Source organism: Pipistrellus hanaki (genome assembly GCF_964339955.1).
Source record: "Pipistrellus hanaki genome assembly, chromosome: 3".
NCBI classification, from domain to species: domain Eukaryota; kingdom Metazoa; phylum Chordata; class Mammalia; order Chiroptera; family Vespertilionidae; genus Pipistrellus; species Pipistrellus hanaki.
The window spans coordinates 314,779-338,631 of record NC_140505.1 but is presented as its reverse complement, the minus strand read 5'-3'; the positions used below and the strand labels follow the sequence as shown (position 1 = coordinate 338,631).

Below are 23,853 nucleotides of genomic sequence, written 5' to 3'. Positions count from 1 at the left end.
AACAGTCTCACTTCAGAACATCTGAAGCCATTTATTAGAAAACACTTCCGAAAAGTAGTTTTAATACTTGTCAGTGTTTGTTTTAAAGCACAAAAGGCCATAAACACGGAATAGTGCACACTGTCTCCATTTCTGAGTGTCCCTGGGTTACAGACATAGAATAAATGATGGGGTACCGAGGGGGCGAGTGCTGGTGACACCAGTCATGGACTGAGAGGCCCCCTCCTGAGGAAGCTGGGAGACTTTGTCTATAAATTTAGGCACAGCCTCGTGGCCTGAACCTGAACTTTGTCTATAAATCAGCACGTTAACGTGATACCAAGCCTCTCAATGTGTCGCTTTGTCCTACTGGATGAATTACCTTCACGCTGGAGTGAGGGGCACACATCTGCGTGGGCACCATACAGTCCGTGAGACAAGCACATTTAAGCTGCACAAGATCCCCGACTTCCATCGGGTGTGTGTGAGCCATGGCATGCGGCTGTTTCACACACCCTAACGACCAGAGGTAAAAATCAATGTCTACTCACCATGCCAGACTAGAAAACATCAGTGGTTCCACAGCCTAAGAAAGGTATATGCTGTGGCAGCTACATGTAGTCATTTTTCCGGACATGTCAGCTTTTTTTTTTTAATACATTTAAAAATATATATATTTTATTGATTTTTTTACAGAGAGGATGAGAGAGGGACAGAGAGCTAGAAACATCAATGAGAGAGAAACATCGATCAGCTGCCTCTTGCACACCTCCTACTGGGGATGTGCCTGCAACCAAGGTACATGCCCTTGCCCAGAATCAAACCTGGGATCCTTCAGTCCGTAGACCAACGCTCTGTCCACTGAGCCAAACAGGTTAGGGCTGGACATGTCAGCTTTTAAAGTCTTACTTTTTTAGATTTTTTTTTAAATCATTTTGAACTAATAGCCACGTTCCGATGTAATCGTGTAGTAAACGCGTGCTCTTCTCAAGGCTCCAGCTCCCCCACCCGACTGGGTTCCAGGCCCACAGATCCGCCCCAGCTCACCGTGGGCACGGGAGCCGGGCATGTGGGAAGCCCTGTGGCCTCCCTCCTCCTCCTTCACAGGGTCTGTGCTCCGGGGGCCACACCGGGAGCAGTGCCTGGGGAACTCCTCGGTCCACATGGATTCCTGTGTCCGTCAGTCCTGCTCCCCACTCAGAGGCTGCACCTGCTCCGCCTTCACCTCGGGACAGCGGGCAGGTCCGTGTGGCTGGACACACATGCAGGGCGGCCTCTGCTGCGTCAGAGCTTCCTTGTAAAACCTCCAACAATTCGGAAGTGCAGCTGACCCTCCGCTGACCCTGCTTCCTCCCTCAGAGACACCGGCAGCAGCAGTTTCTGGACATCTGCGAACGGAAACAGACTGGGTTTTCACCAGCAACCGTGTGTGTTTCCACCTGGTGTCGGGAGAGCGACGGCAGGTGTGGCTCTGCCTGCCTCTTCCGGACACTGCTCCCTGCCTCCGTCCTCACGCATTTACGCTGTCGAATCCGGCCACCTACCTGCTCTCCTCAGACCGCCTGCTGCCCCGCGGCTGGGCCTGAGGAACTCACCCGCCCTGTGGGTCCCGGTACCAGCCCTCCAGCTGGCGATCTGGTACCAGCCCCCTCTGCTCCCCATCTGCTCTCCTCCTAGGGGCTCCCAGGACCTTGGGTCATGTCCAAAGCCGCTTGCATGTCCCATGAGACCCAGCCATCCTCTGGTTCTCGACCATTTCCTTTCCACTCGGCTCCCATCACCTCCCTCCTTCCTTTCTCTGCCAGAATCTCCAAACGCCACGGGGACTCTGGGAATAAGGAACGGGGTGGCCACAAGGAGTTTTAAGGGACCGATTTTCAGATGCTTAACTTTCCTAGAACTGATCTGCCCGGAAGACTCCTGGGTCTGGGCTCACGTGGCATTTGTTAATGGCCCTTCCCCCCAGGCCCCTCCCAAGTCATACTGCCTCACACTGCACTGAGGACAGGTGTGACTCCCAGAGGACAGGTGTGATACCGGAAGGACAGGTGTGATACCGGAAGGACAGGTGTGATACCCGGAGGACAGGTGTGATACCAGGAGGACAGGTGTGACACCCGGAGGACAGGTGTGACTCCCAGAGGACAGGTGTGATACCGGAAGGACAGGTGTGACACCCGGAGGACAGGTGTGATACCGGGAGGACAGGTGTGACACCCGGAGGACAGGTGTGACACCCGGAGGACAGGTGTGATACCGGGAGGACAGGTGTGACTCCCAGAGGACAGGTGTGATACCGGAAGGACAGGTGTGACACCCAGAGGACAGATGTGACACCCGGAGGACAGGTTGTGATACCGGGAGGACAGGTGTGACACCCGGAGGACAGGTGTGACACCCAGAGGACAGGCGTGACACCCGTAGGACAGGTGTGACACCTGGAGGACAGATGTGACACCCGGAGGACAGGTGTGATACCGGGAGGACAGGTGTGACACCTAGAGGACAGCTGTGATACCCAGGATGACAGGTGTGATACCGGGAGGACAGGTGTGACACCCGGAGGACAGATGTGACACCCGGAAGACAGGTTGTGATACCGGAAGGACAGGTGTGACACCCGGAGGACAGGTGTGACACCCAGAGGACAGGTGTGACACCCGTAGGACAGGTGTGACACCTGGAGGACAGATGTGACACCCGGAGGACAGGTGTGATACCGGGAGGACAGGTGTGATACCGGGAGGACAGGTGTGACACCCGGAGGACAGGTGTGATACCGGGAGGACAGGTGTGACACCCGGAGGACAGGTGTGATACCGGGAGGACAGGTGTGACACCCGGAGGACAGGTGTGACACCCAGAGGACAGGTGTGATACCGGGAGGACAGGTGTGATACCCAGAGGACAGGTGTGACACCTGGAGGACAGGTGTGATACCCGGAGGACAGGTGTGATACCGGGAGGACAGGTGTGATACCCAGAGGACAGGTGTGACACCCAGGAGGACACCAAGAGACAACGAGACAATTTATTTCAATTAAGGCACTATTACGAAAGGCATATCAAGAAAAACAACTTTTATTTACAGTCATCACACACAAGATTTTGTGATCTATATGGATTCAATCATGTTGCTAACAGTAGAAAGAGCTCAATCCAGAAGAAATTCCCACTGTGAGAACCTTGATGAAATAGTCTGGTTAATAAGAGACTGTGAAGGAAAAAGGATACTCCATTGAGATACATTCAATGGAATGAAAATGTTTCCAAAAAGAAAAAGAACCAATGTAAAATTCCTGAGTATTTTTTAGTGGATGATTGTGGGTACTAAATCACCATGGTATTTAGAACCCAAGGGGTCCATTTAAAAGATCTGTCACCACTTTATTTGAAAATGTCATGCACAATTTATCAGAACATACCCCTTTTTAATTTTAGTTGTTAACTTAAAAATGTGTGTGTGAAGCACAAGGCATTCTTTTAGGGGGCATCTAGGTTAAAAAAACAGAGCTGTGTGGCCCACTGCAGTGCCCACGTGGGCCTCCAAGTACACACTGCCCTCAGGCACATGCCACCTTCAAGTACATGCCTCCCCCGGGTACACACTGCCTTTGGGTACAAGCTGCCACTTCCTCACCTGACTCCCTCCCCCTTCCTTCTCTCCTCTATGGCCAGCTGGGCTCACTCCACTCTCAAATGTCAGCTGAGGAGCTGTCGCTGTCCCAGAGCCGATGAGATGGCTACCACGAGGCCCACTGTGCCATGAGCCTCCTCCCTCTAATGCCCGGAACTCCGGGGCCACCAGGAGCCCACTTTCCTGCCGCACCAGAGAAGGCCGCTGGTGGGCAGCTGCTTTTTCCCTTTTCCTGACTCCTCACTGCGGATCGCTTTTCAGAGAGGGGGTGGGGGTGGGGGGAAAATATGATGTGAGTCACACACTGGCTGTCCCCGCACATGCCTCTGACTGGGCATCGAACCCTAAGGTGACCAGATGTCCCGCTTTTTAACAATTTGTCCGGCGTCCCGCGGCGTTTTAACGCAGGACAAATTGTTAAAAATCGGGGCTGTCCCGCCAAAAGCGGGTCGTCCGGTCACCTTATGGAACCCAGGACCTCTCGGTGTGTGTGCGCTTCCCTCAGGGACATAGCTGTGCAGACACCGGCTCCCTAGGCCTCAGGCATCTGGTGGGCCCGCCTGTCCCATCGCGTGCTGGTGACGCACCACCACAGGCCCCTGAGCACCTCCCAGGAGAATGCCTCCTATAAACCCACCCGGCTTCCCGAGAAAACCGGTTTCTCTCTGGGCCTCGGGCCTTCTTCTGAGGGCGCCACCCTGGACAGGCTGCCGGTCAAGCCCCGAGCCCCTAGGCCGCCCCGGAGCCGCCCTCGCATCCAGGCCGCAGCCCGCCCGCCGGTCCGGGCAGGTCCCGGAGGGTGTCCGCACCGGCACGTCCCCCGCAAAGCCCGTTAGGCCCCCCCCCCCTCACACACACACAATCCCCTCACCCCCAAACACACACACCCGACGCCGCTCCTTGTGAAACATCAGGACGAGTCCGAGGCCGGCCCGGGGGGAGTGGGCGAGGCGGACGGACCGGTCCGGTGACGGCGAGGGGAGGCGTGTGAAGGGCTGCCGCCTGCTCGCCCCGCCGCGGCCTCAGGGCTGCGTGAGAAGGAAGGCGGCTCTGAGCCTCCCGGGGCGGGGAACGGGGGATCCCAGGGCGCGATCCTCCCCGCCCGGGCGGCGTCTGCCGCGCATCCAGGTGCGGTGCGCACCGGTCCGCTCCCATCAGGACGCGGCTGGGTGCGGGCGCATCGCCGGGCCCAAGGGGCTTGCGGGCCGGAGGTGGGCGTCCCCTCCAGCGGCCCCGCGGCCTCGGTCCGGCCGGCCCCGCCTCCGCCCCGCGCAGCCCGCCCTCCGCCACCTGCCGCCCTGGGCTCCGGAGCATGCGCAGAGGCCGGAGCTCGCGGGCAGGTGCACTTCAACCGTCAGCCGCCTCGACCAATCGGGAGTCGTATTGTTGCTAAGGACTCCAGCTCCGACGGGACTGTGGAGACGGGCAGCCAATCAGAATTCTTGTTGTAGCCACGAAGCCCCGCCCCCGGCAGGGCGCAGGATGACGGGATAGGGTCACGGGGGGAGCGCGCGCCTGAGCTCCGAGCCCGCAGGGCACGCGTCCGCCTGCCTCGCACCCGCCCTCCCGCCCGCCCTCCGGCGGCGGCGGCGCGGCCCATGCGGCTGGGGGCGGAGGCCCGAGCGGAGCGGCTGGGCATCTCCGGGGCGGCGGGCGGCCCGGGGCGGCGCGGTGATTGGCCGCGGGCGGAGGCCGCGGGGCGGCCGGGCGGGCGGCCGGACAGGCGGGGCCGCGGCGCAGAGGGCCCTCGGCCGCCGCCGCGATGCTGCTGTCGCTGGTGCTGCACATGTACTCGCTGCGCTCCGTGCTACCGGCCGCCGTGATGCTGGGCTCGGCGCCCACCTACCTGCTGGCCTGGGGCGCCTGGCGCCTGCTGTCCGCCTGCCTGCCCGCCCGCTTCTACCAGGCGGTGGACGACCGGCTCTACTGCGTCTACCAGAGCATGGTGCTCTTCTTCTTCGAGAACTACACGGGCGTGCAGGTGGGTGAGAGGGCCGCCCCCGGCCCTGCCCCCCCCTCTGGGCCTGCTGCCCCCCGCTCCCCCGGGGCATGCAGGGGCCTTACTCCCGCCCCCCGCCCCTTCTCCCCACCCCTGCCGACCCCCGCACCCCGGGCCTGAGGGAGCCTCCCGCCCCGCAGCTCGGTCCGGAACACGTGTGCGGACTCCCCTCCGCGGCGGGGCAGGCCCGGGGTCTCACTGTGGGGTTTGGCGGAGAGGCCCCTAGGTCACCAGGAAGCCGCAGCCGGGACCCGCCGCCCCCTCCCCTCCTCCCTTCAGGTCCCTCCCTCGTGGTGCATCGCGAAGGGGTGCGGGAGGCCGTGGAAGCAGGGAGGCCGTGGGAGCAGGGCGGCAGGCTGAATTGGGCGTTGGGTGTGAGAGGGGGTGCTGTGTAAGCCCCTGGAGACTGGTGGCTAGAAGCGCCACTCTGTGCCGAGGGCGGGGACAGGACACGGTCCCTGCAGCTCGCCTCCCCGCCTGGAGCTGCCCACGCCGTCCCGCTTCAGTGCGGGGCTGCTCTCTTTTCTGTCTGATTACTTTCTTTCCGTTTGTTTCTTTCTCTGTAGAGATGGGGCTTGTAGATACATTTGTACAACAAACAAAAGTAGAAGGGCCTCTTTATTTAGTTCTTTGAAATCTCATACAAAGGTAACAACTGTGAGTTTTTATTTTATCTCCCAATTTGCAAAAAGAGTTTGATTCTTGGTTATTACTTACATTCAGTTACTCCCCTTTCCCCCGCTTTTCTTGGTTTGGCATGGAGGGGAGGGGAGGGGAGGGGAGGGAAGGGGAAGGGAAGGGATGGTTTTGTCTTTTTGCCATTGAGAGCCTCAGTGTCAGTCACCCAGCTACTGTTGAGACTGAAGGGCTGTTGATTCCCTGAGGACTTGAGTTTGCCCCAATTGTAGGTGGTGGTTTTTTTTGGGGGGGAAGGGCATTAGGAGAAGTCAGGGTCTCCATTTAAACCAGCATCTTGGTTTGCTAGGAGAGAAAGATCACTCTTCCAGAAAACTAGTTGACTTTTAAAGCGGGCCTCATGTAAAAGGTTCACTGAAGCGCCCCTATGCTCTTCACATTTACCTGAATGTGTGGTTTTTAAGAATTTAATTTCACATCAGGTGACAGCTGGCCTGGACTCAGAGCATATGATAAAGTCAAGTATCTTTTAGAAAAATAATTCTGCCTGTACCTGGTTATTTTATTTTTGTTCAAAGAATGAAATAAGTTCTATGCAATATAATGTACAATATACACTGAAGTACTTTTTGTTTAGTTTCTTATTTTTAAAAAGCAATTGAAATCTCTCCCATTTTGGGGGGGGGGGCGGCAACCAAAATTTTTGGTGGCCTTGAAAAAAATAAAAAGCAATGGAAAAATTTCACAGTGATTCTGAAATTATTTTACCACATCCCCTGTTTAGTAAAGACCTCCAATTTATTTTGGAGTTCTTAGCACATGGTTTCTTTGAAAATTTACATTTGAATTACACTTCACGGCCATCCTTTTATTTTTTTTAGAATATATTTTATTAATTTTTTACAGAGAGGAAGGGAGAGAGATAGAGAGCTTGAAACGTGGATGAGAGGGAAACATCGACCAGCTGCCTCTTGCACACCCCCTATTGGGGGTGTGCCCGCAACCAAGGTACATGCCCTTGACCGGAATCGAACCCGGGACCCTTCAGTCCGCAGACCGATTGTAGGAATCCTAGAACTCACTGCCCACTGGCCATGAGATGCAGGTGATGGACATTTAATGAAAATATAGGCCTGAGAGTTTTTTTGTCAGTGCATTATTTTTTGGCAAGGAATTGTTTGTTGGTTTAGTAACAGAGAGCATGATATGTTTGGGGGAGACGGGGGTCTTTTTTCCTGGAATCTGAGGTTCCTGGATAAAAAAGGCTATCTTCCAACATTTCTAATGGTTTTCTTTTAAGATTAAATCAATAGAGAGATTCAAAATAGCTTTTTAAAAATATAAACCCAAAGGAAAAGGATATATGAGAATGGACATTCTGTCGTCTTATTTTTTACCTAATAGTTTTCCTCAGTGACTTTGTCATTGCAAAGTTTCTATTAAAATTTTAGCTTGTGCTGTGGCCCATGTGGCTCAGTTGGCTGGCACTGAAAGGTTGCCTGTTCGATTCCTGGTCAGGGCACATGCCCAGATTGCAGGTTCATCACCTAGTGGGGGCGTGTGCAGGAGGCAGCTGAGCAGTGTTTCCCTCTCACATTGATGTTCTCTCTCTTCCTTTGTCTCTAAAAATCTTTTTTAAAATTTTAGCTTGTTTTGCTAAGGGATTTTTTTTTTTTCTTTTGCTTGAATTGTTCATCAGCTTAATTGCAAGGCCAGTGATGATCCTCTTGTTTGTTCTGTATAAAAGGATGTTAACTCTCTTTTAAGTTTTTGAATGAAAGGAAGTTCACCATTAAATTATATACATTATAAAAGTATTTTCAAATTAGATTCTTTAAAAATAGCATTTTAATGCTTTTAAATTATGAATATAAAAAATGTTTTGTAATAGTTGTGACAGTATTTTTTTATGCATGGAATTTGCGGTTTGGTTGTTTTTTAAAATATGTCTTCATTGATTTTAGAGAAAGGAAATGAAAAGGATAGAAAGATAGAAACATCTATCTGCTGCATCCTGCACACCCCATACTGGGTGTGCAATCGGGCATGTTCCCTGATTGGGTGACCTTTGGTTCATGGTTGACACTCAACCACTGAGCCACTCCGGCCAGGCACCGTGGGGAACTCTTAAAGCTAAAAACGAGTGGGTCCATGGAATTCATGATGTGTGCTTGGCAGGTAAACCTTCTCCCAGTGGAACTTGGCAGTTCCACGGGACTTTAGATGGACGTTCTGTTCCTTCCTAATTTCACTATTGTATTTTCACATGCACACATCTTTGACACAGGAAAACATTCCAATCACAATTGCTAAAATTGCTGTTTCTGATTTATCTTTTTAGGTTCTTCTAGGAACTCGTTAAAACTGAACTCAACTGGGTACCTTCTTTATCATTTATTGCTTTGGATTTTAAAAGTTTTATGTATCTTTTTAAAAAAAATATGTATTTCTTTTTATTAATTTCAGAGAGGAAGGGAGGAGACACAGATAGACATCAATGATGAGAGAGAATCATTGATCGGCTGCCTCTTGCACGCCCCCTGCTGGGGATTGAACCCACAACCCAGGCATGTGCCCTTGGCCTGAATTGAATCTGGGACCCCTCAGTCCACAGGCTAACGCTTTATCCACTGAGCCAAGCCAGCTAGGGCTGTATCTCTTGATTTGAGATCCACTGGCAATTAGAATACACCTTTTTACTATTTGAGGGAGCACTGACTTAAGTGGGTAATTGTGTTGAGTTCCTGTGATTGCCATGAGAAAGCACCTCCAATGTAGTGGCTTAAAACAGTAGAAACTTCTCGCAGTTCTGGGGGCCAGGTGTCAAAATCGAGGTGTGTGGGCCTCACTCCCGGAGGCCCCAGAGAGTGTCCTGTCTCTTCCAGTTCCTGGTGCTGCTGGCATCCCTGGCTGGCGGCCACACCCTCCCGTCTCTGCCTTGTGGTCATGTGGCCGCCTCCTCTCTCTGCTTCCGCTCTCCTCTGTCTCTTTGTAAGGACACTTGTCATGAGGCCTAGGAGCCCCCCCCCCCCCCCCCCCCGATAATCCAGAATGATCTCCCCAAATCCCCTGCTGGAATCCTTGGATTTTACTTTAACATGTGTTTTATTCTAATGGCTCTGTTTGCTAATTCTCTCTTCCCCAAATGCTAACACAATACATTATAACAGTAAAATTTCAAATTTAATGTAAATAAATTGGTTTTTCTACTGATGTACTTTGAGTATAAAATAGTGGTAGGGATTCTTTGTACATAATCTGCTTCTCACGTAAATTTGTGCACTTTTGTGGAGCTGAATTCACTGAGAGTTGAGTTTTCTTTAAAAAATATGTCTTTATTGATTTCAGAGAGGAAGGAAGAGGGGGAGAGAGAGAGAGAGAAACATCAACGATGAGAGAGAATCATTGATCAGCTGCCTCCTGCATGCCCCACACTGGGGATGGTGTCTGCAACCCGGGTCTGTGCCCTGATGGGAATCCAACGGTGACCTTCTGGTTCACAGGTCCACACTCCACCACCGAGCCATTGGAGCTGGGCGAGGTGACTCTTAAATGGAATTAGAAGTTAATTTTACCTTTAATATTTCATAATTATTACTATGGTTTCTTTCTTTTTTTTATAGCAAGGGTGGAGATTTATTGACGAACAAGGACAGACTCCCGCATGGGGAAGGGGAAAGAGTCCCCATTAATATGGTTTCTTAAGCAGAGGTTGACATTAATAGACATTCAAAACTAAGTAGTAACTTCTCACTAACGACCCCTAGAGCCCATTCTCCTTTCATTCATTCCTTCAATACTGGATGGGCACCTGATGTAGGGGCGACTAGCATGGAAGGCCCTGCCCTTACGGAGCTCAGTGTAGGGGGCCGGGACGTGGCAGGAAAAGGGCTGTGTTCTGTGCTCTGTGAGCCCACAGGGGGAGGTGGGGCCTGGGAGCTTCCAGAAGCCAGTGCTTTTGGCCTGGAGCCTGAGAAGGAGCCGGTTGGGAAGGTGTGTGGTTGTCCTGGGCTCCTAGTTGGGGAGGGCAGATGCGCGGAGAGGGTGGGGCATCCCGGGCCTGTGAGAGGCAGCAGCAGGTGCTGTGATTGGACGGGGAGGGAGAAGGAGAGGATGGCGAGTGGAGTCAGCTTCCGAGTGCGACCACGCTGTGCACTTCTGTTACGAAGGTCACGTCACTCTGCAAGGCAGCACCGTTCTTCACACGTCACAGATGTGAGAATCGAGGCACAAGCAGTTCACGATTTAGTGGTCAAGCCAGGATACGGTCCGAGGCAGTCCAGCTTCGGGCCCAGTTTTCTGAGGATTCTGCGAGGTGGTGTGGTTACATGGGTTGCACTTACACGTGGAGGAAGGTGGACAGTGAAATAGAAAATTGGATGGAGGGTGTGCTTGTTCGCTCTGTGACAGGCGGAGGCCCTGCGTGGGCCATTCGAGCGGTGTGGCCGTGGTGAAGAGCCGCATGGACTCCCTTCCACGGGAGGACGTGCAGGTGTGCCCGGGAGAGACTGGCACCTGCGTGAGCACGCAGCCTCCTCAGGTCTGCCCGGGCCGGCTTTCCCCTCTTTGGTTCCACGCTGCAACAGGCGGCTTGGGCTGCTGTCTCTTTCTACTTCAACTCGACACTGGTCTTTCCTTATTTGTCCTGGTCTCACCCCATCTCAGTATCAGGCTCACTTACACGTAACGTTAGCATGTGTACTGTTGGCACTCACGCATCTTACTACCCGTTTCCCTTCTACAAGATGGTAAGCTCGTGGTGGTGGCGGTGAATGGAGAACCACTTAATTTGATGTTCTCTGTAGCCAAGGCCGCACAACCTGTAGGATTCTGGCCTTGCTGGTGGAGAGGCAGTGCCTGCCCTGGCAGGATGGGGTCTGACTGGCCTTGGTCTAGCAGGGTCTACAGGTGCGGTGAGTCTGAGCGCATTCTTTACTAGGTCAGGAGGGGAGACGGACTCCGCCCTCAAAATCAGGTCAGCGGACTCGTAAAAGGAGGTTCTGGGACAGAGAACCCTTGTTTGCGTGCCAGGAGGCTGCACTTGCTGTGGCTTAACCTACGCAGTCTCTCGGCTTGTTTCCTCCGTCTCCGTGGGAACTCGCTGTGGACACCAAGAAAGCGAGCGTGGCTAGGAGTTTCAGGCTGTGGGTGTGTGCGAGTGCTATTTGGAAGGCAGCTTGCCTCTCCTCCGGGTGGGATCCAGGTGCATAAAGAAATGATGGGTGATACTTGGAAAGAGACCGTGCTGAGTGCTCACACAGGCTAGGCAGGAGCGTTTCTGCTTGACAAAATAGTCTCGTCCTCAAACCACACACTTCAGCAACACAGATGGAAGGAAGTCAGTTTAAGAGCAAAAGTGTCTGGTGAGATAAGTACCAAGTAAAGAGAGGGACGCCGAGCACGGCAGTTCAGGAGGGCAGCCAATGGCGTGCTTACTTGGGAGGGGTTGCTGTGGCGGCAGGCAGGCCCACCATCAGGCAGCTGGTACCTGGGGTGCCGGCTCATGTGCTCTCAGGCCCCCTCTGCTCCTGTTCTCTGTATTTCTGTACAAGCTGTTTTTATGTAAGTTTTTAATTTTTATCTCACCAGTTCTTATCTCTTGGTGCAGGGGTCTTCAAACTACGGCCCGCGGGCCACATGCGGCCCGCAGAGGAGTCTGATCCGGCCCGCCAGGTTTTTTGGGCAGTGAGCGCAGCCGAGGTGTTACAGTAGGAATTAGTAGTTCATATAGTCCGGCCCTCCAGCTCTCTGAGGGACCGTGGTCTGGCCCCCACTTTAAAAAGTTTGAGGACCCTGTCTTGGTGAGTAGTCCAAATAAAAAAAATCATGTAAGCTTCTAATACATGTGAAGCCTGCTCATTAACATTTTTTATCTGGAGTTTTTTCAGAGGATAGTTTGTAACATTTGAAGGAGTTTGGGATCCCTGGGTGAGAAACCTGTGTGGTCCCCAGTTCCCTCCCCACTGCGTGTCAGCTTGAGCAGATAGGTCAGCTTCTCAGCTCCTGGCCCCCGCCCCCTGAGCCGAGTACTCATGTCTCATGGTCTGGGACTCGCGGAGAGGGTGTGGGACGCCTGCCAGCTCCCTGACGGCCCATGTGGATGCCCAGGAAAAGGCCATAAAGAAAGTAGTACCCAGGTCAGAGGTGGCGCTTGGTCAGACCTCTGAGCTAGGGGGTCCCCTAGGGGCTGTGTGGTGACTGCTTTTGCACATGGGTATTGGACCAGTAGCCATGTTTGCATCTAGTTGTAAAGGAATCATCACTTTCCTCATCAGTGGGATGTTTCAAACTGGGCAGAAAAAGATTGCAGATTTGGGGTGCATTACAATAGGAGACTTTTACCGGGTAACTAGTGACCTATTTCATTGGTATAAAGCACATTAAAAAATTTCAAATAATCCTATCTAGTAAAAGAGTAATATGCAAATTGACCATCACTCCACCACACATGATGGCCGCCCCCATGTGGTCAAAGATGGCTACCCCCATATGGACACAAGATGGCCGGCAGGGGAAGGCAGTTGTGGGTGATAAGGCCAGCAGGAGATGGCAGTTGGGAGGGACCAGGCCTGCAGGGGAGGGCAGTTGGGAGGGACCAAGCCTGTAGGGGAGGACATTTGTGGGGAGGACCAGGCCTTCAGGGGAGGACAGTTAGGGGTGACCAGGCTGGCAGGGGAGGGCAGTTAGAGGCAATCGGGCCGGCAGGGGAGAAGTTAGGCGTCCATCAGACAGAAGCAGTTAGGGGCAATCAGGCAGGCAGGCGAGCAGTTGGGAGCCAGCAGTCCTGCGTTGTAAGAGGAATGTCCGACTGCCTGTTTATGCCTGATCCCGCGATTTGGCAAAAACGGGCAGTTGGACATTCCTTGTGGGATCCCAGCAGATTGAAGAGGGTGCAGGCTGAGCTGAGGGACACACACACACACACACACACACACCCCCCGTGCACAAATTTCATGCACTGGGCCTCTAGTTATAAATAAGCATGGAGTATACATTATATATGCAATCTTATTCAAACTGAAATTCTTTGTGGCTGCATCAGAGATTTTTTCCAGGAAAGTGTACTAGAGAGCTATGGTTCTTATTCATTAATCACTTACCCAGTGAATTTAAAAAGAGCCATCGCATTGTCTGGGTGGTTTCCATGTTCTAGGCCTGTTCCAGGCAGCGGGGTTCATCTGTCCCACCACGCCTGTGAGTGCCCTGGCAGTGTGTGCGTTCCTGGCAGGAGCAGTGTGGAGGGTGGGCCCTTGCTTAAGCTCCTAGTGAGGGATGGTCGAGTTTCAGGGGGAGCCGCTGGCCGATAAGCCTCCAGGCCCACCAGCCGGCTGCACCGGCACTGACCACGTGGAGGCCAGGCCCTGTGACTTGACCTTCTGGTGTGGCAGCCTCTGAAGCTGCTGCTCCCTTCTGGAATGAAAAGTGATTCCCCTGAGCGAGAGCATCAGGCAGTCTGCGGGCCAGTGGATGGTTCTCACCTGTGCTCTGCATTCTGAGTTGTTCTACGAGCGGTTTTGAGTGAGCATTTTGTGTTTAATAAAAGTGGTCGTCTCACACAGCCAGGCACAGCAGTCCCCCCGTCCCCCTTGTCCTGTTCTGGCAGATGCTTCCCCCTGACCCTGGTGCAGGCGGTGCTGCTCAGGGCGCCCAGCAGGCCTGACGGTGCTGACCTCCTGACCTCCTGCATCAGGCAGCTCCCAGCTGCAGAGCAGGCTCTTTCCGTGCTCCTGCCAGCCAGGGTACGAGGGACAGATGCCCAGATGGCCACCCCACAGTTTGCCTCATGCTACTTCCTCCTCGCTCTGCCCACCCCGAGGCAGGTGCCTGTGGAAAAGGAAACAAGTTTCAGAGGAGTGTTGGGAGCTGTGCCTGTGACTGGTACAGTGCAGGGAGACCTTTTCTCCACTCCCGGGCTTACACGAGGCCTGCCCACGGCACGGACAGGGGCCAGGCGAGCAGCAGGGCAGCCCTGTGCGTTTCACTGCTGTGAACATTGGGACGTGCCTGGGCCTCCCACGAAGGAGATGGGAACCAAAAGGTCTGACATGCAGAGGTGTCGAAGGCCTCATCTTCTCCTGAACGTGTACCTTCATCTCATCTGAAAATCACATGTCCCGGGTACTGCTGTTCTGTTTGCATCGCCCTTAAACGAGCACACACTGCGCTTCCACAGCGCGTGCGTGTCTCCTTCCACGCACTGCACGCACCTGCCTTCTCTAAGGAAGGTCCTCGTGAGCCGTGCCAGTGCATGTCCAGCCGGTACATGCTTGCTGTGTTTTGCTCAGAAGAAACCATTGTGTTTCTTTCACTTTATGACCATTAACCTGACCTACTCTTGAAACACAGGCCATTTATGCCCTCTGAGACACGGAGGAGAAATCTGGTTTGTGTGCATCGTGATTGGAAATGATTGTCCTATTTTGTATGTTACATAAGTACATGCTATAAAATATCAAAGTAATGTGTTTTTTTTATCTTGTAGATATTGCTATATGGAGATTTGCCAAAACACAAAGAAAATATAATATATTTAGCAAATCATCAATGCACAGGTTTGTATTTCATTTGTGTGAATCTTAAGTTTTTCTACAGAAAATACGTGGGCATTCAGAGCAATGTTGTTGTATATTTAAATGAAATTTTTTTGTTATTGTTAAAACATGAGTTTGTAATGCAGACATTATGTGACCTTGATTTTGTGATTTCCCCCCGTCTTTGCCTCTTCCCTGTGATGAGTGTAAATAAGCTGTTTCCTCTCCCACATCTTTGAACAGCACTCTGCGTGTCTGTGCCTTCTTCCTCTGTAGGTAATGTGTCTGGAAGGGCTGGTGGGTCGTGGTGAGTGTGTGCTTATATTTTGATGGTTGAGCTGCAGAAAGGGCCGTGTCTTTAGGGTGACATACATGTCTGCTGTGCGCCGTTCCTTCTGCCTCTCGAGTGCAGGTTTACCCACAGCTTGTTCCTCCGACAGGCCTCCGAGGATGTGGTCTCAGTGAAGCACAGCGCAGACTTTCAGTTAGGCACTCTTAAGTTTCAATTCTACCATAGTTGTGGATTATTAAGAATTACAAAAAATAGTGCTGAGATTGCATGACCTCCTCCCCAAGTGGCCCCAGGGATGACTTCTTAGAAACTGTGTGCAGCACCAAAAGCAACACATGCACACGGCTACAGCCCTTAGTCCTCCAAATAGCTCCGTTCAAAAACAGCCCTCTTCACGTCTTCTTCAAACCTGTGACTGCTTTTGAGGTACACTTCCTAAATTTCATCTTTCTCTAAAAATGCAGTGCTCGGGAGCTGAGGGTGAAAAGCAAGCTGACACTGATGATGCCTCAACAGGAAGGCCTGTGTACTCGTCTGCCCTCGCCTCCCCCTGCCCACTGTGTCTCCATGACTTCATGCTTTCATTCCCACCTCTGCCATAGACATGGCAAAGAGAGTGAAAGAAGTTGAAATGTATTGGCCTCAACTTAGCTTATTAATGATTACACTCTGTTTTAACTACCAAGTGTTAACAGGAGATTTTGTGTTTTTTGTTTTTTTTTAATACATGTTTTTATTGATGTCAGAGAGGAAGAAAGAGGGAGAGAGAGACGCATCATTGAGGAGAGAGAGTCATGGATTGGCTGCCTCCTGCACCCCTCACACAGGATGGAGCCCACAACCTGGGCATGTGCTCTGACCGGGAATTGAACCATGACCTCCTGGTTCATAGGTTGATGCTCAGCCACAGAGCCATGCCTGCCTGGCAACAGGAGTTTTATTTTTTTTAATTTTTATTTTTTTTAATATATATTTTATTGATTTTTTTACAGAGAGGAAGACAGAGGGATAGAGAGTTAAAACATCGATGAGACGGAATCATCGATCAGCTGCCTCTTGCACACCCCCCACTGGGGACGTGCCCGTAACCAAGGTACATGCCCTTGACCGGAATCGAACCTGGGATCTTTCAGTCCGCAGGCCAACACTCTATCCACTGAGCCAAACCGGTTTCAGCAAGGAGTTTTAAAGCCTCTGTTTATTTTGTGAACGTTATCAACATGACTGGCTGAATTATTTGATTTCATTACATTTGATTTAAGCGCCCAGTACTGTGGTCTGCTTCTAACTCTGGCCTAGAAAGTCACCTTGCTGTCCTTATTTTGACTATTTCTCCCAACAAAAGTGGGCTTTTACTATTAACAGTCTCTCTTCCTGGCCTGATACTGATGCCTATTTCTACCAGGGCTCCTCGAACCAAATAGAACAAATTGTGGGGTCTAGGGCAGACATGATGCTCAGATTCCCTCAGATTGAGCTAGTGCTGATGCTGATGCTGATAGTGATGATAGCAATGGTGATGGTGGTGATGATGATGGTGATGATGTCAATGGTGGTGATGGTGATGGTGATGATAATTATGGTGATGATGGCAATGATGATGGTGGTTATGGTGATGGTGATGGTGACGCTTCTGCCGATGGTGATGATGGGGATGGGCATGATGATAATTGTGGTGGTGGTGGTGGTGGTGGTGATGGTGCTGACCATGAGCACAGTGTTGGGTCCGAGCCAGGCTAGTGCATCCTGGACTCTGCAGCTCTGGACTCTGCAGCGCCCATGTGAATTAGGAACTGTTGCTACATCAGAATGTACATGAGGAAGCCCTGCTTTTTTTTAACAGACATATATATTTTTTGTTGATTTTTAGAGTGAGGAAGAGAGAGAAACACTGGTGCCCAGACCGGGAATCAGTCCAGCCTCTTTTTGGTGTGCTGAACTACACCCGACCATCTGAGCCACACCGGCTACAGCAAGGAGCCCTTGCTTTCCCTGCAGCCTCTCCTCGCTGGCCCAGGTTCAGGGAAACAGTGGTGCAGCTTTGACTGGCTCACATGGAAGAATTTGCGTGTGGCTACATTTCTGACGCCTCAATTACATGACGTCAAAGCTCCAAGTGCGTGACTGTAGAGGCAATGTGTTACCTCTTAACTCGATGTCTAGTGCCTCCTGCCTGGCCCTCGTGGAGAATAACAAACATAGTGAAAAAGGTATTTGAGGAGCAGAATTGATGGCACAGCCCTGGTCGATGTGGCTCAGTTAATTGGAATATCCTGTGCATCAAGGAGTCGTGGGTTCGATTCCTGGTCAGTGCACACACCCAAGGTGCAGGTTTGATCCTGGCTTGGAGTGAGTACTGAGGCAACCAATCGATGTTCCTCTCCCAAATCTGCGTTTCGCTTTCCCTTTCTCGCTCTCTAAAAACCAATAAAAACATACCCCTGATGAGGATTAAAAAATAAAAAATGGATGGCATGAAGCTGGTGTCTTGTGACTACTTAAGTTAGTTCTTAAATTTCTCCACAATTTTCAAAAGATGAAGCGCATAATCCAGAACAGTTATTTGCAAACATTACCTAAGTTTAAAATTGTACACTTTCTCTCTAAAGTGTTTGGAAGATGCATCCTGGACCATAGTATAACCACGCAGGTTTCAGTATTGAAAGGCACTTGACGACTTCCCCAGACTTTGGGATTAGTTGTTGCAGGAAGAGATGCCAAGTCCTGTCTTCGGCCTGCACTCTAATGTGCTCCAGGCTACACCCTCACAGTCCTCACGGCTCACTCCGTGCTGCCCATCAGGCACAGCGAGAACAAGCGTGGTGTTTGTTCCCGAGACACGGTCAGGATCAAAGTATGTGTCAGTGACTGCCTCCTGGGTGCGATGAGAGGAAGGGACGGGATATGCCTGTGGGAGTGACACTGGAGAGTGCAGTGGAGGTGTCCCATGGACGCAGAGCGGGGTCAGTGTGGGAAAAGCCTTGGCATAGTCTCACTTACAGGGAACTCTAATCAGACTTACACATGTAAAGTGATTCTTCACTCACTGTGGAAGAGGTATTTGTAAGTGTTAAAGAAAGATTAAAAAGAGATTTATAGCCCTAGCAGCTTGGCTCAGTGGGTAGAGCGTCAGCCTGTGAACTGTAGGGTCCCTGGTTGGATTCCAGTCAGGGCTCATGCCCAGGTTGTGGGCTAGATCTCTAAAGAGGGCGTGCAGGAGGCAGCCAATCAATGATTCTCTCTCATTGTTGATGTTTCTGTCTCTCTCCCACTCCTTTTCTGAGAGAGATTTATAATAATTAATACAGTTGTTTTCCAAAAAGACACCTTCAGTGTCCCAGCTGGCTGAGTGCTACCTGGCTGCTCTGTGGAGGGGCCGGGGCCTGTGGCCTGCACAGTGGACAGGTCACCTGTAACTGGGGAAGGCCCTTAGGCTAGAACTTCTTGGTAACTTCTTGACTGACTCGCTTGTATTTCCTATAGCCTTTTGCTTTGTGATTTTTAAAACGTTCCCCTTCGTTTGCTTCTTCGTGCACTCTCCCGGGACCTGAATCCTCTCGCAGAGCTCACCAGTTCTTTCCAAGCCCGTTCATGCCCGCCAGCAGTCCCCTTGGGTTTGCTGATCGTTTTCAGTCTCAGGAGTCAGGGCGCTTTGTAGCCAGTACTTTCAAGTCCAGCCCTGGGGGTCTTGACCTTCACACTTGCCCTCTTCTGTCATTTCCTTTCCTCTCAATCCATTTCCCACCTCTGCCCACTGCTTGTCCCTCATCCCTGCCCCAGGCGAGTCCTTGCTCAGGATTTCTGTGAAAGATCAGCTAAGAGTTTCTTCCTGCAAGTTATTATTGGTATATACTCACTCATGCCTCTTACTTTTGCTGTCACCCTTTAGTGATACCATGTCTGTTAGTGAGAGCTGTCAGCAGCCTGGGTGTGTCTTGGGTTTTGCACAGCTGCAGGCACAGCTGCATGCTGCTAAGGTCCTTGGTTTGGATGCTCCTGTAACCCAGTGTTTGCCTGCAGCTCACTGATGTGGCTTCCCTGCCTTTGTTGGCCGTATTAACATATACAGAGTTCCCAGCAGCACTGGGCAGTTACACTGAACCGTGTTTTTGCTTATCATTTTGTCATGATTTCTAGACTCAGAATTAGAGAAGCTTACTTTATCCCTGCTTTTGGATTGCTTTGGTGGTTTGTAACCTTTGCATTTTGTTCATGAAATAAAAGCCTTTCAAGAAATGCAAAACAAAACAAAAACTCTAACCCTAACTGAAACCGGTTTGGCTCAGTGGATAGAGCATCAGCCTGAGGACTGAAAGGTCCCAGGTTCGATTCCGTCAAGGGCATGTACCTTGGTTGCGGGCACATCCCCGGTTGGGGGTGTGCAGGAGGCAGCTGGTCGATGTTTCTCTCTTATCGATGTTTCTAGCTCTCTGTCACTCTTCACTCTGTAAAAAAAATCAATAAAATATATTGAAAGAACAAAACCAAAAAACTAACCCTAGCCGTTTGGCTCAGTGGTTAGAGCATTGGCCCACAAAGGTACTGAGGGTACTGAGTTTGATTCCGGTCAAGTGCATGTACCACAGTGGGCTTGATCTCCAGCCCTGGTCAGGGCATGTGCGGGAGGCAACCAATCAATGTGTCTCTCCTCCTCCCTTCCACTCTCTAAAAATCAATGGAAAAATATCCTCGGGTGAGGATTAACAAAAATACAAAAAACCCTAAACAACAAAAATTAGAAAAATACAGACTTTATATATTTTTGATTTAAAGTAATAGAATTCAAGTCTAACATTTTCTTTTTAAAAAAATATATTTTATTGATATTTTACAGAGAGGAGGAAGGGAGAGAGATAGAGAGCTAGAAATGTCAATGAAAGAGAAACATCGACCAGCTGCCTCTTGCACACCCCCTACCGGGGATGTGCCCACAACCAATGTACATGCCCTTGACCGGAATCGAACCTGGGACCTTTCAGTCCACAGACCAACACTCTAACACTGAGCCAAACCGGTTTTGGCTCAAATCTAACATTTTCTATAGAAATCCCTTAGAGGATGTGGTATTGGGCGCTCCTGCTGTGTGTGTGGAGGAGGGGGTCGGGGGGGGGGGGGGTTCTGTCTCCTGGCTGGCGCACTCATGGCCTGTCTCCGCAGTGGACTGGATCGTGGCGGACATCCTGGCCATCCGGCAGGGCGCCCTGGGGCACGTGCGCTACGTGCTGAAAGACGGCCTCAAGTGGCTCCCCTTGTACGGCTGTTACTTCTCTCAGGTAATGCTGCTTCCCTGCTTTTTTAAAATATATATATAGCTTATAAAAATGTAGACTTAAAAAAAAAATGAGGAACTTTTGTATTAAATAATAGGAACAATAAAGGTTTATTAAAAAAATGTAGACTTAAAAAATTAAATATACACTTAATATAAATGTACAGGTTGGGGGGGTCGTTTTTATGAATTTAATAGCTTTTACTAAATTGAAGTAATTTTATTTCAGATTTTCAATGGTGTGTATTTATATACATGTCTGCTTACCTAGTTTTATTAAATAGCAAAAATGCAAATGTACAGAAATCAGACAAATAGGGACATTTAACAGCATAGAATTTGATAGACAATTACCTTAAGAAACGAATAATAAAAGTGATTGTGGCCCTGCCAGTGTGGGTCAATGGTTAACTGGCAACCCATGAACCAAAGAATACTTACGAAAAGATTCTCTAATGTTTTGGAATCCTAAAGGAATCAGAAGTCAAGGCATCTTTCAAAATAAAAAGACAACTGACTCCCACTGTTCCCAACCTCAGTTTCCTTCATTTCCATTTTACTAGGATCCTCTCTCTTTTCTTCCTTGACCTTCTCAACCCAAGACAGGCTGTAGTCTCAAAAAATAAAAACCAAAACCACAGTTTTATGAAATAGTTGAAGATCAGCCTTAAACTTAGCTGGGGGCTTGGTAGGGTTCTACCATGTAGTAGTGACCTGGGGATGTTTGCCCAGAGTACCTGGGGGTCTTGGGTCTTGTTTTGAGAGCATGCAGATCCTGTGGTAACATGAGAAGCCTCAGTCCGTGCCCTTTACCAACACAGACGAACCTGAGCACAGTGGGCCTGTTCCAGGTCCCTAAGCTGGTGGGGCTTCGGCCAGAGTCACTCTGTAGCCTGCGTCTGCCTGGCCAGCTGCAGAGGGACATGCCTGCTCTGTTCCCTGGAGAGGCCTGCCTGGCGTGGGCGTGCTCCATGCCAGGCTTGGTTGTGCCGTGCTATACTAGGGTCTGCCAGGACAGGTGCTGCCACAGCCCCAGCAAAACATGCCGGCACTTCCTGCCCAGCGCTGTGTTCTGGGGGCGGCAGGCCCCACTCCTGTCCCATGGCCCACCCAGGCCTCCCTAGCAGCTGCCTTTCTAGGCGGGTGTTCCTCCTCCCCTCCCCCAGGCTGTTCCTCAGCCTCACATCAGTGCCAGGGCCCAGGATGGGCATCACCAGGACACCCTCCGCTGCCGCTTCCTCTCTCTGTCCTGCCTTTCCTTGGGGCTCTTTCTGAAAGCACCACGTTCTCTTACACTCTCTGTGTCACACGCCCCTTCCCCTGCTCAGTGAGCGTCTTAGAGAAAGATGCCTGGTCTTCCCTTCAGTATCTCGGGATGTTTTGAATTAAAATAGACTTCAGTAAGCAAGTTCGGGGACAGGGAGGACACTGTGTGAAGAACAGACAGGACATCGCTGGAGGCTCGGGAAGTTTCTCCTTGTGTTGGGTGCCGGCCGTGGCTTTGACCTCTAACAGGACAGGCTCTCGGCAGTCCTGTCTGGGTGAATGAACAGCGGCCCTTTGAGAGTCCTCTGCACTCTGATGGCCTGTGCATATGTGAAAGGAGCCCCACCCTTCCACAGATGGAAGACTCCTGCTTCCTCCCGAGGCTGCCCCTGCTTGCTTCTCTTATCATTTCCTGTCACTCAGACTCTGGGACAGGACAGCACAAATCCAGCCAGTTCGCTCACTGCAGACGAGTCCGACATAGCACAGAGGGAAGCAGCACTAAAGGAGAGGCGAACGCCGCCCTGATGCGGAGCTGAATAAGGTTCCCACACAGTTCTGTGGGGGCTGGGCTCCTGCAGCCAGTACACAGCAGCAGCCTGTTTCCTCATGGCCCAGGGGAGAGGGCAGCGGGGCCGTGCTGGCAGGCTTCTCCTCCCTCCCGGCCTCTCCCTGCGGCTGACACCTCCCCCGTGTCCTCTCTCCACTCCTTGGCAGGCCCTGTCCTGTTGCAGGAGGGCCACCTGGGAACGCGTGACCTACATCTCTCCCTGGAGGCCCATCCCAAACTGTCACCTCGCAGGGCAGGGCTTCACCAAGAATTTGGGACACAGTTCTGTGTACATGCGGCAGTGCTGTGTACATGTCTTAGTCGGGCTGGTTTCTAACACCCCAGAGACCACAAACGTGGACATTTTAAGGACACTTTGCAGTGATGTCACAATTAGTGGAAAAATTGAGAACTAAGATGCATTTGTAATCGAGTTTTTTATCTTAATTCATTTTTTAAAAATAAAGCATTTTTATTTTAACTGCCAACAAAACAAAGATAATGTACTTTGCAATATGAATTGTGTTACTGCATAGGAGAAAGCTCAGCTCACGTTCTTAGGTGGGAATATTGGAACGTGTTCAGTAGTTCACTGCCCACCTGTCTGGTGTCGGCCGCTGGGTGTTGTGAAGTAACGCTCTCTGGCCTGTTGGCAGCATGGGGGCATCTACGTCAAGAGGAGCGCGAGCTTCAAGGAGACGGAGATGCGCCGGAAGCTGCTGAGCTACGTGAGCGCCGGGACCCCGGTAAGTGCCTGCCGCTCCCGCTCGGGGCGCAGTTAAGAATCGTCTGCACGTCTGTTGTCCGTGTATCGTGAGTAACGCAGGGCTTGTGAAGGCCACAGAAGCCCTCCCCATAGTGCAGGCACTTGGGGCCGTGAGGAGGTGCCTGCAGACGGATGGCCATGGCCTGTGCTGGGCTCAGTGTGACCTAAGAGAGCAGGCAGGGAGGGCACGGTGTCTAGTCTATAAATAGCAGGAGGCTGCCTGTCACCTTACACTTCAGCCCCCTCTGCCTGGGCCTCCACGTCAGCGGGTCAGGCGGCTGCTCTATGTGTGAGGGCCGTGGGACTTCTTGTGGAGATCCAGTTAATGAGAAGTCAAAAATAATGTCAGTATCTACAGACAGAGAAGCACTCAGTGTCAGTATTACTTCGCAAAACGTGGCTCTCTCGCTTCCCCTTCCCCCAGATAATCTCAGTGTTCACTTAGAAAGACGCTACAGGCGCCTCTCCCTGCTCCCCCAGAACCCAGGACACAGTGCGTGGGGGGCCTGTGGCTCAGCACTTCTCCTCAGTCAGGCTGCTTCTCCTCCTCTGGGCCCCGTCCCTCCTCTCCGTGTCCGCCCTCAGCGCATGCTGGGGAAGAGTTCACGGCAGCTGGTGTGCCCGGGTGGTGAAGGTAGGACTGGGTGGGAGTGTTGTATGCATGGCCCAGGTGTGCAGGTAGGACTGGGTGGGAGTGCTGTGTGCACATGCCCAGGTGGTTCAGGTAGGTCTGGGTGGGAGTGTTGTATGTACAGCCCAGGTGTGCAGGTAGGACTGGGTGGGAGTGTTGTATGCACAGCCCAGGTGGTGCAGATAGGACTGGGTGGGAGTGTTGTATGTACACGCCCAGGTGTGCAGGTAGGAATGGGAGGGAGTGCTGTATGCACACGCCCAGGTGGTACAGGTAGGACTGGGTGGGAGTGCTGTG

The 23,853-nt window shown here is 51.6% G+C and overlaps 1 protein-coding gene and 1 long non-coding RNA gene across 4 annotated transcripts in view; one reads left to right on the top strand and one right to left on the bottom strand.

The window, feature by feature from the left end:
* LOC311619814 lies at window positions 1-4,962 on the bottom strand. Its single transcript, XR_014794585.1, has 2 exons — window positions 4,504-4,962; window positions 1-1,367 (listed from the first exon to the last, which is right to left on the bottom strand). It is a non-coding gene; the product is annotated as an uncharacterized lncRNA (long non-coding RNA).
* A 280-nt stretch (window positions 4,963-5,242) lies between these two features.
* AGPAT5 (1-acylglycerol-3-phosphate O-acyltransferase 5) overlaps window positions 5,243-23,853 on the top strand; it is a 57,661-nt gene continuing 39,050 nt past the window's right edge. For all 3 annotated transcript variants that reach the window (XM_084878360.1, XM_084878359.1, XM_084878358.1), the window contains exons 1-4: window positions 5,243-5,597; window positions 14,734-14,803; window positions 20,232-20,347; window positions 22,816-22,905. In XM_084878360.1, the coding sequence (XP_084734486.1) occupies window positions 5,379-5,597; window positions 14,734-14,803; window positions 20,232-20,347; window positions 22,816-22,905 (495 nt within the window). In that variant the 5' untranslated portion in view covers window positions 5,243-5,378. The remainder of the gene's footprint in view (window positions 5,598-14,733; window positions 14,804-20,231; window positions 20,348-22,815; window positions 22,906-23,853) is intronic.